Below are 14,223 nucleotides of genomic sequence, written 5' to 3'. Positions count from 1 at the left end.
CCTGGTGAAGGCATACTGGTGCTGTCCTTAGGTGCCATGGAGTTGGCTCCCAGGCATAGCGATGCCATGCCCAACACAGTGAAGCACCCCCAGCTCCTGAGCCATCTCCCACTTGTGCCCCTGCTCCACCTTATTGTTGCAGCCCCTGTGTCCCCCATCTCCTGAGGGCCTTCCTTCCTCTGGTTTGCTGATCTCCCACTTTACCAAGCATGCTGTTCTCCTCCAGAGACTGGTCTCTTCTGAAAATAGGTAGGCTTTCTTGTCACTAGCTGAAGAATTGCAGCGTATATGTATATAGGCCGGGAAGATTCAACATCTTTTAAATCTGAAAGAAGAATATAGAACTATAAAGTTATTAGTATTTTCTGGGGTGTTTACTCTGGCTTCAATTCTGTCAAATGGGAGGGCTGATGCGGAAATCAGAAAGGGTGTTCTTGAGGCATTTCACTGGCATTTTTGTCAGAAGTCTGCACGACGAAGTCTTGTAGGTTGGAGCTGTGGTGCAGCAGAACCATCTATTCGGGGTGACTGCACTCAACAAGGAGGCAGCTGCGCTTTTAACTAGGACTGCTGTTAAACTGAACAATTCCTTCCAACAGGCAGCCCTTGTGGACACCATCTAGATAATTATTACTTTGCTCCCAACTCACTTTCAGCTGAAAAACCCCACAATTCACCTTCCCTGGAATTAATAAACTATAACTCATGTTGATGTTTGTGTAGATGACTTCTTTTTCTTTTTAATTTAAAAATTCAAGCAAGTGCGTTGTTGAAAACACAGAACTATATAAGGATGAAAGAGGAAATGATATCACCAGTAATGTTAGTTGGCAGATAAGATGACCATTTTTAACATTGTGGTATAGGTTCTTTGTGCCTCCTATGCCTCTCTATAAAGCCCAATTTTATTTTTGAAAATGATGATCAACTCATAGATTTTTTTAAAACTCAAAGTGATATGGTCAGACTTTAAAGATTATCATCAGATCCTACAACATATTTTTTATTGGTTTGATTTAAACCATTTAAAAATAATTTTAAAATGATTCCTATGGAGTCCTGGTGGCTCTGTTGGGTAACAATTGGGTTGCTAACTGCAAGATTGGCAGTTCAAAATCACCAGCCACTCCACAGGAGAAAGCTGAGCCTGTCAATTTCTGTATAGATTTATAGCCACAGGAATTTTCTGTAGAGCCACTATGACTCAGAATGCACTTGATAGGAGTTTAAAAAAGTATTTCTATGCATACATTTTCATAAATTCTTTATTTCCCCATTCTTAGACATTGAAGTTGTTTACTATTAGAAATGTTATTTCAAGGGACATCCTTGAAACTTCATCCTCAGCTGTGAATCCTAGAGTTGGTACCACATTCTTAAGGGCACTTGTCTTAGTTGGCATTCTCTAGAGGAGTCAAGCCGGTGAAACACTTTTTTTAAAAGATCTATTTAGAAAAACATTTCAAGCAAAAGGCACACATAATTGTGAGGAAATGGCTCACACAATTGTGCAAGCTGTAGCACCCTACATTCATATAACCGATGACAGGCCGAAGAACTCCCCTGGCTTATACGGTATGAGGGACAGACAGAGGCGAATGCTGCAGGTCAGGCAGCAGGCAAGAGGCTTCTACAGGCTAAAGTCCCAAGAACTGGATGTCAAGCAACATGAAGAGTATAAGGTCAAGAAAAGAGAACAAACTTTATTAGAGCATCCTTTTATATACTGGAAGTAGGCCACACCCCAAAGGAAATGCCCCTTCCTACTGATTGGCTGCTCATATCAGATTACACAAGGGAAGGTGGTTACATAGTAAGTGCCACACCAGTAGGAGTCACTGTCAAGTTGATACATAACATGAACTGTCATAGCACCTGTTGCCCTGGTTATTGTCAAGGAAGGCTAGGTAGATGTACAGGCACACTTCATTTTATATCCTTCACTTTATGAGGGGGCTTCAATAGTCTGTGGAAAAATGGAATGGAAAAGGAAAGGTAATGGAGTTTTCCCATGAGCTTTTGGAAGAACCCTCATATTGTGCTGGGCAGAGAGTAATCTTTTACAAATTGAAGGTTTGTGGCAACCCTGCCAAGCAAGTGTATTGGCTCCATTATTCCAACAGTGTGTGCTCCGTTTGTGTCTCTATGCCATGTCTTGGTCATTCTCACAATATTTCAAGTTTAACCATAATGCTATTGTGTACCTAATAGATGACTGTATAGATGCCCTGGGAAGACAACACAATGTGTGTGGCTTGCTTTTGTGATCTTCACGTTATTGTAAGGGTCTGAAAAGAGACCTGCAGCATCTCCCAGGTAGGCCTGAATGTGCCTGTAGATGGTCTTGTCTACTGGATGGTTCTTTTGTGATGAGTGAAGATTAGCATTTGCAAAACTAGCTTCTTTTAGAATGGTGAGTACAGGGCTAGTCCTGGTGAAGTGCCGAGGTTAAAGATGTTCCAAGTGCCCAACTTTTCCAAAAAGCCATACCATGCCATCATCTCTGGTTTCAACTGTACACCTGTGTGCCCATGCTCTGCATTTTACTGCAAGGTCTCACAGAACTTGAGAGCCATTGAGGATGGCCCACAGGGATGTGGAGGCTAGGGAGTCCTAAGATCATAGTGCAGATGCCAGTCTGGAATGTTTTCCTTACTCATGCCAAGCATGGTCAAGCCAAGGGGTATGCCAGGACTTGCATCACCAAGGTGGCTCACTGAACCCAGGGCCAGCGCTAGCTCTAAGGTGGTAGCTGGCATCTGACTCATGTTAGAGTGACAGCATGCTCAGGCAGGAAGGGGTGGAGCCATCACAGAGATGGCATCTTTGGCTTCATTTGGGGTTTTGATGGAGATGTGGTTTATGCCTTCTAACATCCAAAGATTAAGGACGGACATGCTGGTCACTTCTGTGCATGTTAGGCTGGCCAGGTATAGCCTTAGCCAGGTAGTCATCGGAATCACCTGCTTTTCTTCCTTAAGCAGGAAGCTGGTGGTTTGCCTTTGAGAGAACAGGTTGAAACAAGGGAATTCATACTCGTTTGAACACTGATTATCGAAGATGATATTTCATCTGCAGACCACCGCCCCAAGGAAACTAAGGGTGATGGTTTCAGTCATACTCAAGCAAGGTAGAGTCTCCAGATGTATCCCACCTTAATTCTGCCTTATTGGTATAACAGGCAACTCACACCTAAAGAGGATTGTGACCACAGGCCCTATGGAGACTAAGATTTACAGTACACCACAGAATGGAGGACTGTGATGAGAAGGGTCAGATTAAGGAATTAACTGCACTGAAGCATTAAACAAAACAACAACCCTCTTGGCAAATGAGTTTGATTGTAGCCAGCCTATTCAGAGGTACTAGACCACAGCCCTCCAGCACTCCTTGCGGGTCCTGGAAGATACCATAGGGCGTGTTTCCTGGAATTTACCTACCGCTGCCCTGGACTAGGGACAATTCTGCACATATTAAGAAATTCATCATGGTCAGAGGCAGTTGTGAGCAAAGGTTTATCAAATGCCTTTCTTCTTTCAGGGCGCTAGTAAACCCGGGGTTCACTTTCTGTCTCTGTTTCCTTGGAGACGTGATCAAGGTGGCAGACAGCTGTGTGACCAGGGAACGTTGCTCTGGGTACAGATGACCCCTGAGTGCAACACTGCCTTTTCCTGGGAGCCCCCCTCACGTGCCCTAGTTATATTATGGGGTGCTGTGACTTTGGGTTCCCTGTGTGAGATGGCTTTTGCTACGTGTCATGTCCTTTTCACGGCACCTCTACTCCATGGAAGAGAAACGCCTGAGCTGCCTTGTGGGCTTGCTATACCAGAGGGTAGCCGAGCCCCCACCAAAAAATGGATCCGCCCCCAAAACTATTAATTAATTAATTAATTAATTAATTACAAAGCAGTCTTCTCACCTTCATAGTGCTCTCTGAGCCGCTTCATACATCTGTGGAATCCGTGACTCCGCTCTTAGAAACATCATCCAAACTCGTCTGCTCGGAGGGCTGACAGCAGTACCCTTCTCGTGTTTCTCCACCTCTCCGATGTCATCAAATCGCTGTCCTTTCATGTCCCTCGTCATTCACAGAAACGGAAAGAAGTCACGTGGAGAGAGGTCACGGGAGTAAGGTGCGTGGGGCAAGAGAGGCCGTTTTATCTGCCCCAAACTGGCGCAATGAGATGGCAAAACCGGTTCATTTGCCACAACTCAGGCCTCTTTTTTTTTTTTTTGGTCACACACCATTACACAATCTTTTCAGAACCTCCAAATAGAAAGCTTGCTTAACAGTCAGACCTGGTGGAACGAACTCCAAATGCACCACGAGTGACAGTGTTGTCCCTTCAGGAAGTTGACATGAGGTTTGCCATCCGTCGACATTTCACCTTTTTTGGCAACAAGAAAACCGCTCGTATACCAGAGCACTGTTCTTGTCATCTGTGCTCAACCTTCCAACAGTTTCTGCAGCATTTTTTCCCCCCGAGCAGGAAACAAAATTTCATAGCTGCACGCTCTTGTCTTAAGTCGGCCATCCCTAAAAATGAGGTTTAGGTAAAACTGCTTTTATGACAAAGCCAATGCTCACCTAGCAGGAAACATGCATATTTTGAAAGCTCGCCTTGGCCCAGCGAAAGTCAGTATTTTTTTGTTACCCTGTCGTAGATCCTGGTCTGCATTTGCCTCAGTGGTAACTGTGGCCTATGGTAGTGTGACTATTGATGTAAGGCTTAAAGGGTGACTATCTGAAAGTGTTACAGTCTCAGAGAAATAGCCACATAAATCATTCACTGGGGCTCAAGTCCCTGAACCCCGAATTCCTTATTTGTAAAATAAAGGGAAGTAAAGACCCCACCTCTAGCAATGGCTCTGTAAAAGGTGCCAGGGGGGCAAACCTCACCTTTATTATGCACCAGGAGGCAAGGGTCAGCTTGAATTCAATTCCCAGATACAAGTGGATCCAGGCTCCCTATTCCCATGTCTGGACCCCTCATCGCTGGCCCCTTCTCTGGCAATCCATCTGTCTGACCTGACCACCCAGAGATCCATCAGACTTCATCCTGGGCTGACCTGAGCTGAGTAAATGCAGCACTGGCCACCAGAGGTCAGGGCATCAGGGAGCAGCAATAGGCCCTGTTCTGAAGACCAGCTGGCATCTCTCCGTCTTTCTCTAGTCCCCGCCTGGGTCCAAATCACAGGCAAACATGGACTCAGCCCTCCTTCATCAACTACCTCTGCAGCCTTCCGCTACCATCTGACAGCTCAGAGCTGAGTCTACACCAGTGGACCTTGTGCTGCCAACTTGGGCTGACTCGTGGCCTCTGTGGGTTTTTCAATTTTCTAGAACAGCTCATACATTTCAAGGAGACTGACACCTCTACTTAACAGTTACTCATGTATGATAACCGGAAAGGATACAGGCATTAGATGAGATGCTTCATGACCCAGAGCCTCGAGCATCCCTGGGGACATGCTCTACCTCCTTCCTCAACTGGATATTCTCACCCACCCTGGATGCGCCAAACAAAGGGCCCCCAAGGTCATGGTTCCCTAATCACTGGGACCTTGATAGAGAAATGCATGACTTGGGCCTTACTGCGCAGTAATTATGGATCCAGTCAATGAGAATTCCCCTTTCCCCTCTGGAAGGTAACTCACCAGATGTAGGGCCAATGTAGCCCTGACTTGCCTGCTAATGTTCAAAGACAAAGGCCTCTTGATAGCAACTCAGATTATTTTCAGAAACCAGAGACAAAGACTAAACCAATTTCTTTGAACCACAGAAGCATTACAGTGCCCCAAACTCTCTAGGTCAGCGGTTCTCAACCTGTGGGTCATGACTCCTCTGGGGGTCAAACAGCCCTTTCACAGGGGTTACCCAATTCATCACAGTAGCAAAATGACAGTTATGAAGTAGCAACAAAAATAATTTATGGTCGGAGGGTCACCACAACATGAGGAACTGTATTAAAGGGTCACGGCATGAGGAAGTTTGAGAACCACTGTTCTAGGTCACATGTCAGGAGAATAGAGCACAAAACATGGGAATTGGCCCCCCAAAGGAGGTTTCCATGAGTAGTGGGAGTAGCAGTTGTGGCTATTTTGTAAAATTTAACCTCGATGGCATTTACCTGTTCTTCCAGTCAGGGCTGGCCTCGTGTTCTACCTGGGCGGTCCTTAATGCACTTGTGCTCAAAGACCAATGATGCATCATTGAAGAGATGGGGAAGTTTGCTGGACTATCTTGGAGCTCAGTTCAAGCACATTTTAACAGCAGATTTGGGAATGAGAAGGATCGCTACGAAATGTGTGCCCCAGGTTCTGACTGAGCAGGAAAAGAACATCGAGTGGGAACATGCTGTGCTTTGGAAGAACAGCTCCAAAGGGATCCAGACTTTTCTCCAAGGTCATTAGCGGTAAGGAGACATGGAGCTATTCTTATGACCCCCAAAGCAAACATCAATCAAGCCAGTGGAAAATACCATTGTCACTTTGCCCGCCCCCCGCCACCCCCGCAAGTAAAATAAAAAATCAAGATGATGCTCATTTGCGTGTGTGTGTGTGTGTGTGTGTGTGTGTGTGTGTGTTTAATGTGAGGGGGATAGTGCATTTGGATTTCATTCCACCAGGTCAGACTGTTCCTGAAGCTCTCTATTCAGAGGTTCTGAAAAGATTGCATAACAGTATGAACCTGCACAGGCCTGATTTGTGGCAGACGGGGACTGGTTTTGCCACCACGACAATGTAACTGCAGGGACTGGTTTTGCCACCACGACAATGTAACTGCTCCTGCAGCCATCTCAGTGTGCCAGATTTTGGCAAAAATAAGCATGCCTCTCTTGTCCCGTGCACCGAACTCACCTGCCCTTGTCACTCTGTTTCCATGAATCAGGAGGGGCATGAAAGGACAGCGGTTTGATGACATAGAAGAGATGAAGAAAAAAACAAACGAGGGAGGTGCTGTCAGCCGCCTAAACCGATGAGCTTGAAAAATGTTTCCAAGAATGGAATTGCAGATTTGACAAATGCATGAAGGGTAAAGATGATAAGGTTGTTTTGTAGAAACTTTAAATACATTGTTTTTGTGCGGAAAAGTCTTTATTGAAGGCCTACCACAAGCCAAAAACCTACACCAATTTCCATCCAGCCAATTCCGACTTACAGTGACCTATAGCAGAGAGTAGAACTGTGCTCCACAGGCCCTGAAACTGTAAATCTGAGAAGAGACAGCTTCATCTTTTCCCCACAGAGTGGCTGGTGGATTTGAACTGCTTTCCTTGTGGTTAGCCTACGTGGAACCTGATACAGCCTACTAGCACAAGGGGCCTTCAAAAAACAACCATGGAACAATGAAATTAAAATGGAACGGAATGGTTCGGAGATGGACAACCAGCAAATCAACAAACAGAATGCTCACATGGAAATCCGTGTTTTCAGTAGAAGAAAAGGAAGGAAGTTGGCGGCGAGGGTCCTTTCCTTGATGTGTGAGCCGTATGGAAATCGGGGACCGGTTCCAGCAAGGATCAAGGCAGAGCCCCGGGGTGGAAGAATGCTTGGAAGTTTAACAATAACTCATCCATATTGAGCATGTGTTTTGTGGTGGCTCTCCCCGTTTCGCATGCATTCATTAAATGAGTCATACCAATGATGGTGGCAGGGTCTCCTGATAGGATCTCTCCCAGAAACTTCCCGAGGATGTGTCAACAACTCCTGCTATGGGATTTAAGCTCCTCCAGGAATACAGGGTTACGGGTTCAGGGAATCATCCAGGTGGCATGGTGGTGGGAAACTTGCTTGCGATGGTTAGATTTTATGTCAACTTGCACCCTACACTTGCAAAGTGCAGGGATGGAGTCCAACCTATCAAGCAGGTCACAGCCTGATGACGCCTCCTTAGGGGTGTGGCCTTTTTATGAGAGAGACACTGGGACTTCTCTCTCTATTCTTCTCCTTGCCTTCCTGCTTGCTGTAGGGAGCTAGGGGCATTCTGCCATGATCCCGCTGATCTGGATCCATGGGACTTTGAACTTGCAGGCCTGTAATCTCCCTGCTTCCTTCTTCACCTTTCTCCATTATCTGTCTGTAGCTATGTGAGTCTAAAAGCGCCCCCCACTCCCCCCATAGCATCGGATCCATGGACTTGAGTTGGACTGGGCTGGGATGCCTTCTTGATATAAAAGTGTTTCTTGACATCAAGTTCTTTTCTTGCATTGATGAGTTCCCATGGTTTTGTTTCTCTAGAAAATCCAGCCTAACACACAATTTTGAGGCAAGGATGGTCAGACATCCTCTCAATTATTTTGGACACGTAATCAGGAGAAACTCGTCCATGGAGAAGGACATCTTGCTTGGTAAAGGAGAGGGGCAGGGACAAAGAGGAAGGCCCTTGCCAACATGGCTTGACACCGTGGCCACCACAATGGGCTCAAACGTAGGACTCGTGAGGACGGCGCAGGACTGGGGGGTGTTTCCTTCTGTTGCGCATCTGGTCCCTGTGAGTTAGAACTGACTCATGGCATCCAGCAACAACCAACAACACAGAGCTGTTTATTAGGGATGAGGACAGCGGTTCTCAACCTGTGGGTGGCGACCCCTTTGGGGGTCAAAGGACCCTTTCACAGGGGTGGCCTGATTCGTCACAGTAGCAAAATGACAGTGATGAAGTAGCAACAAAAATAATTTTATGGTTGGGGGGTCACCACCACATGAGGAACTGTCTTCAAGGGTCACGGCATTCGGAAGGTTGAGAACCACTGGACTAGGGAGAAGTAACCTGAGCCGGTGTTGGAGAGCTAACTGTGTCCATACTAAACGTGGGCTGTAAATCCTAAGGGTTAGGAACCCTCCTGTCTTTGAGTGTTAGGCATTAAGCTGTTCACTGCAAGGTCAGTAGTTCCAACCCCACCATCTCTGCAGGGGAGAAAGAGGAGGCCCTCTGCTCCGGAAAGGTCTGCAGTCCCAGAAACCCTAGGGTAACTGCATCCACTTGAAGGCAGTGAGGTTTTGTTTGCTTCCCTGTGGCTAGAATCCCATTTGGGAATGGGGTTTCTTTGTTATGGCCATGAGGCAGCAGGCATGCGGGGTGCGTCTCTCAAATGAATGGATGTTTCTCTATCTTGCTGCTTGACCTAGGACGCTGCCCTTCTGCAGGGACAGGTCTCCCCATCGCATGACCAAAGTTTGTGAGCCTAAGATTGACAGCATGGAGACCCTATAAGACACCCCTCTGTCCTACAGCATCGCAATGTGCTGGGATGGACTTGATGGCAGTGGGTTGTTGGGGGCGACGGAGGAGTGGACCTGCCCTGTCGAATTTCTTATGCTCTGATCTTATTGGAACACGCGTTCTTTTGCTGCTGAGGTTAGGGCCATCAACCTTTTGGGCAGCAGCTGTGCCACCTCGGCTCCTTTGTACTGGGGATTAGATATTAATTCAAGCCGGATTAAGTAGCAGCAAGAGCAGAATGGGTCTCCCTAGAAGACCATCCCCAAAATCCACAAGAGCTGTGGGTGAGCTAGGAGGGTTTGTTAGAGAGACGTGGTCTCCTGGGAGCAAGCTGTATATAAGGAACTCAGAAAGGTCAGCAAGTAATTTGAAATATGGGCGCCTTCTATTATCTGCAGTCCTTGCTGGCTGTCAGGGCTCTGACCCCTGCGGTCAGGCTTGACTTTAAATTCAGTCTCCAGGATGTCTCCGAAACTGCGCCTAAAAACAATGGGCAGCAGGTGGCGCTCTGCCCATTTGGGAAAAACTAAAAGTAGCTCAAAAGAATGAGCAACTTTCTTTGTTTATGGATGTCTGCTGGGTTTTTGATCTCTGCCTAAGCCTGGGTTTGTAGCTAATAAAGTAAAAATAGCTCACACACTTTTCCTCCTTTATCTCTCTTATGGCCCTCACCAAGCCCGTGATATTTATTCCTTCTGAGCTTGCTATGCAAACAGTACACAAGGGGTGGGGTGAGCATCTGTGGGATTGTAGGCAGAGCTGCCAAGGGGGGGCGGGGGACAGCATGGAAGCTCTGTCCCTGGGGGAGGGAAAGCAGTCTGGAGAGTGAGCGAGGCAAGAATCAGCCTCTGCTTGTATCTCAGCTTCTCAATATGGTTGGACTGAGACAAGATCTGCTCCAGAAAGTTGGGCTGCCAACATCAAGGTCCCCAGTTCAAAACCACCAACCTTTCTGTAGGAGAGAGATGAGGCTCTCGACTCTCATAAAACATTACAGTCTTGGAAACTCACAGAGACAATTCTACCCTGTCCTAGAGGGTTGCTATGAAGCAGAGTCAACTGGATATTTTTGTTTGTTTGCTTGGTTTGGTTGTTTTTCAGACTATGAATCCATTAAAGAAAGCATGGTTTGTCAGTTCTGCTAGAGCAGCTCCGTCAGAAGCTGCATCAGATACCCAGATGGTGACCAGGACCCGAGCAATGAAGGGCCTGAGGAAACAGTTGAGGGAGAGCCCACCAATGGGCAGGGTTTGTGGGGGCACCCTCATAAAAGGGAAAAAGGCTCCACTGGGAGCAGCTCTCATAGTATGTATCTCCTTTTAACCCCCTCCCCACTCCCCTGCTATCCAGCAAGGCTCTCTGAGTTAGTGTACCCAGTGGTGAAATGTCCATTGAGGACAAACCTTGTTCTGGACTTCTGTCAACTTTCTGAACAGACCAAAATGTCGACTTAGAGTGCATTTGGAGTTTGTTCTACCAGGACAGACTATTAATCAAGCTTTCTTTTTAAAGGTTCTAAAAGATTGTGTAACAGTGTGTGACCCAAACGGCCTGATGTGTGGCAGACGGGACTGGTTATGCCACCATGACAATGCACCTGCTCACACAGCCATATCAGGGCACCAGATTTTGATAAAAACAGCATGCCTCTCTTGCCCCATGTACCTTACTCACCTGACCTTGCTCTGTGCAACTCCTTTTGTTTCCTTGAATGAAGAGGGACATGAAAGGACATCGATTTGATGACAGGAAGAGGTGAAGATAAAAACAAGGGACGTGCTGTCAGCCATTCAAATAGATGAGGTTGAGAAACGTGTCCAAGAATGGAAATGCAGATTTGACACATGCATGAAGTGTCATGGAGAGTACTTTGAAGGTGATAAGGTTGATTTATCATAAAAATTTAAATACATGACTTTGGAAAAATTCCGTTTCCCCCGCCAGGTACTGCCTGGTAGGTATTCTTTGACTTCCATATTCAGGGCTTGCATGTGGAGTTCCTCCCAATTGCCAACATTCAGTTCAAGAGAGGACTTTCCCAGTGCTTTGTCAGGGCTCGCAGCAAGAAACAGGGGCAAGGGCCCATCGTCCTTAATTCTTTTTAATCACGTCCATGAGACGGACTGTCACAGTGGCTCAACAATGGGCTCAAACACAACAGCCTTGTGACCACAGGGCAGAGTGGGGGGGGGAGGGGGTGGTTCATTCTGTTGTCCAGGAGATCACTATGAACCAGCTCTAAGGTCTCTAACAGCAATTCAAGTTGCCACAGGATCCCTGTGCCCTCATGGTGTAGTGGGTTATGTGTTTGACTGCTACCCTCAAGGTCAGCAGTTTGAAACCACCAGTCCCTCCTTGGGAGAAAGAGGAAATTTTCAACTCCTGTAGTGAGTTGCAGTCTCAGAAAACCCCGGGGGCAGTTGTGCTCTCTAGGGTAACTCTTAAGTCAGCATCAACTTGATGGCAGTGAGGTGTTTGTGTGTGTGTGTGTGTGTGTGTGTGTGTTTGATGGTGCAAAAGGTCAATGTACTCAGCTGCTAACTGCAAGGTTAGACCCCCTGCGAGCAAGACCAGGTAAGGTGTTCGTGAACATTCACCCACTGAAAACCTTTAGAAGCACTGCTCTAATCTGACCCCCTTGGTGTCCCTGAGATCCCACTTCAGGCAATTCGTACACAGACACCCAGGCCTGGCTTCCCTCTTGAAGGGCAGTTCACAAGCTGGCCAGATAGTTGCCCCCTCCTCCAGCCCACCCCAGTCTCTCATTAGACAGCTATCTGTAAGGTCGGAGGTTCAAACCCACCATCAGCTCTGCAGGAGAAAGAGGAGGCTGGCCGCCCCTGTAAAGACTTACAGCCCAGAAACCCACTCGAGCGTCGACTCAATGGGAGTGGGCAGGTGGAGCTCTCTTCATGAGGAGAACGAGGAGTGTTCTCTGTGAGCCTGCTCTGGCAGTCACTGGTCATAGGGCACCGGGGAAGCAGCCGGGGAGTGTGAAGTTGGAAAAGGAGCCCGGCAGGCAGCAGGAAGGTGGCTGCAGAGGGGAAAGTGCAGGTGCTGCTTCTCTGGGTGAAAAGGCAGGTTTCCCTCTGTTCGTGCAGGTCGGCGACCTGCAGGCAGAGGAGGAGCAGACCCAGTCACCCAGCCCCTGAGCCCCCTTGGTGATGGGTTTCGGGTTCCAAGCCTGGCTTTGCAATCACGTGGACTGGGGTGCCCGCTCCACCCTGCCTCAGCTAGCCCAGGCTCCATGTTCTCCTGCCCACCCTGGGAACATGGAGCCTGGGAACAGGACAGGAAAATGGCAGGAGTCCAGAGAACAAGATAGTGTCTGTAGAGAAGGCCGTGCTCAGCAAGGGCCTGCTGAGCATCGGTGCTGCTTCTGGTGGCAAGAACAGGTGCTGAGAGGATTCTCTTCTGGTTCCTACTCTGCCCCCTGGCTGCAAGCAAGCAAGCCCGCGGAGGCTCTGGTCGCCTGTAGGTCCACGCACCCTACCCTAGGCACTGAGTGGCTCCCTGACCTGCTTGAGGAGAAGCTGGCCTCTCGAACCTTCTCCACAGGCTAACCTCAAAGGCCCCAATGGACCAGCGGGGGCCAGCGGTGCAAGCCGCTCTTCCAAACAATGGTGTTTGCATGACTTGGATTTCAGGGCCCGGTTCCCTCCCCGTGTGGAGGGCTGGGCATGCTCGTGCCCTCTTGTCAGGGGCTGGGCAAGGTGCCATTTCTAACCCCCACCCAGCTCTCAGCTTTGTGATGGGCAGCAGCTAGCACCCATGGGATCAGACCCACCCTCAGTCATTCCACTAGTAATGAGACTCTCTTCCATAACCAAAGTCCTGGTAGCCGAGTGGGTTATGGGTTGTGCTGCTAACCTCAAGGTCAGCAGTTCGAAACCACCTACCTCTCCTCAGGCGACATCTACTCCCCTAAAGACGGACAGTCTCAGACACTCACCAGGGCAGTTCTGCTCTGTCCCACCGAGTCTCTGGGAGTCCGTGTCGACAGGATGGCGGGTAGTTAGGGAGTTTGTTTTTGTGGTTTTTTTACATACCCAGCCAAAGCTGTTGGTGGCTGATGCCGAGGTCTAAAATGAGTACCACAATATCTCCCGGGTCATGGGAAATCCATTAGAGTGGGATGGACAGGCAAGACATGACCGATCAATGTGTGCCAGGTGTGACACATTAGGTATGCAAAGGCGTGGCCAGGGAAACTCGTATGATAGCAGTAGCATTTTTCACAGAGCCCGGGGAGGGCATCAAGGAGATTTGGGGGGCAAATAGGGGACCACCAGTGCAAAGGCCCTGAGGTAGCAGTGGGTGGGGCATGTTGGACGAGCTGCAAAGAATGGATAGGAAAACGATGGTAATGTCACTAAGGGGGTCCCATGGGGTGCAGCCCACACTGGGTGACACATTTGGAGGGGGTGTCCACAAAATGATTGGCTACAGTTGTCCAGTGGGGTTCAGAGGAAAGGTGTTATCTTCTGTACAGATGTCCCTGGGGTTTGCTCTAACAACTAACATAATCCTTATAAGCTCAGTTTTCCAGGCTGAACCACTACGGTCCTTTACTTTCAGAATCTTCTAATGCGCCCGTCAGGCTGTCATTGCTACCTCATCACACATGCCACTTCGCGTCTCATGGTTTCCTCTGTTGTTTTCCTTGCTGCCTGGTGTTATTATCATTGATGATTGTATCTATTTAGGGGGTGCTTTTGCTACAATGCACATATTGAGGTACATCGTACTTGTGAACCGGTCTCAATATCTCTTTTGAGAATGAATTAGTAATAAAAGGACAAGAAAAGGGATAACAATAAGGCTCTCACTCAGGAACTTGTCATACTGTAGCGAATAATGTCATTCACATTGTGTGTTTCTGCCCCCCGGCATGCTCCCCGCTCCACGTGCACTCAAAACCTGTGTGTGCACATACAACGGTAGAGGGAAAAATGGTTACCAGGCCAAGACCATCCTTTTGAAATAGACATCCGTCT

At 48.0% G+C, this 14,223-nt stretch overlaps 1 protein-coding gene across 1 annotated transcript in view; it reads left to right on the top strand.

The window, feature by feature from the left end:
• DOK5 (docking protein 5) overlaps positions 1-12,378 on the top strand; it is a 227,814-nt gene extending 215,436 nt beyond the window's left edge. The window contains exon 7 of the mRNA XM_045295480.1: positions 12,328-12,378. Coding sequence (XP_045151415.1) covers positions 12,328-12,378 — 51 coding nt within the window. The remainder of the gene's footprint in view (positions 1-12,327) is intronic.
• The last annotated feature ends 1,845 nt before the right edge of the window (positions 12,379-14,223 follow it).

This window comes from Echinops telfairi, unplaced genomic scaffold (assembly GCF_000313985.2).
Source record: "Echinops telfairi isolate 266 unplaced genomic scaffold, ASM31398v2 ScPeMD7_5592;HRSCAF=6446, whole genome shotgun sequence".
In the NCBI taxonomy this organism is placed as follows: Eukaryota; Metazoa; Chordata; class Mammalia; order Afrosoricida; family Tenrecidae; genus Echinops; species Echinops telfairi.
Note: the sequence above shows the minus strand (reverse complement) of the source record. Positions and strands in the feature narration are given on the sequence as shown.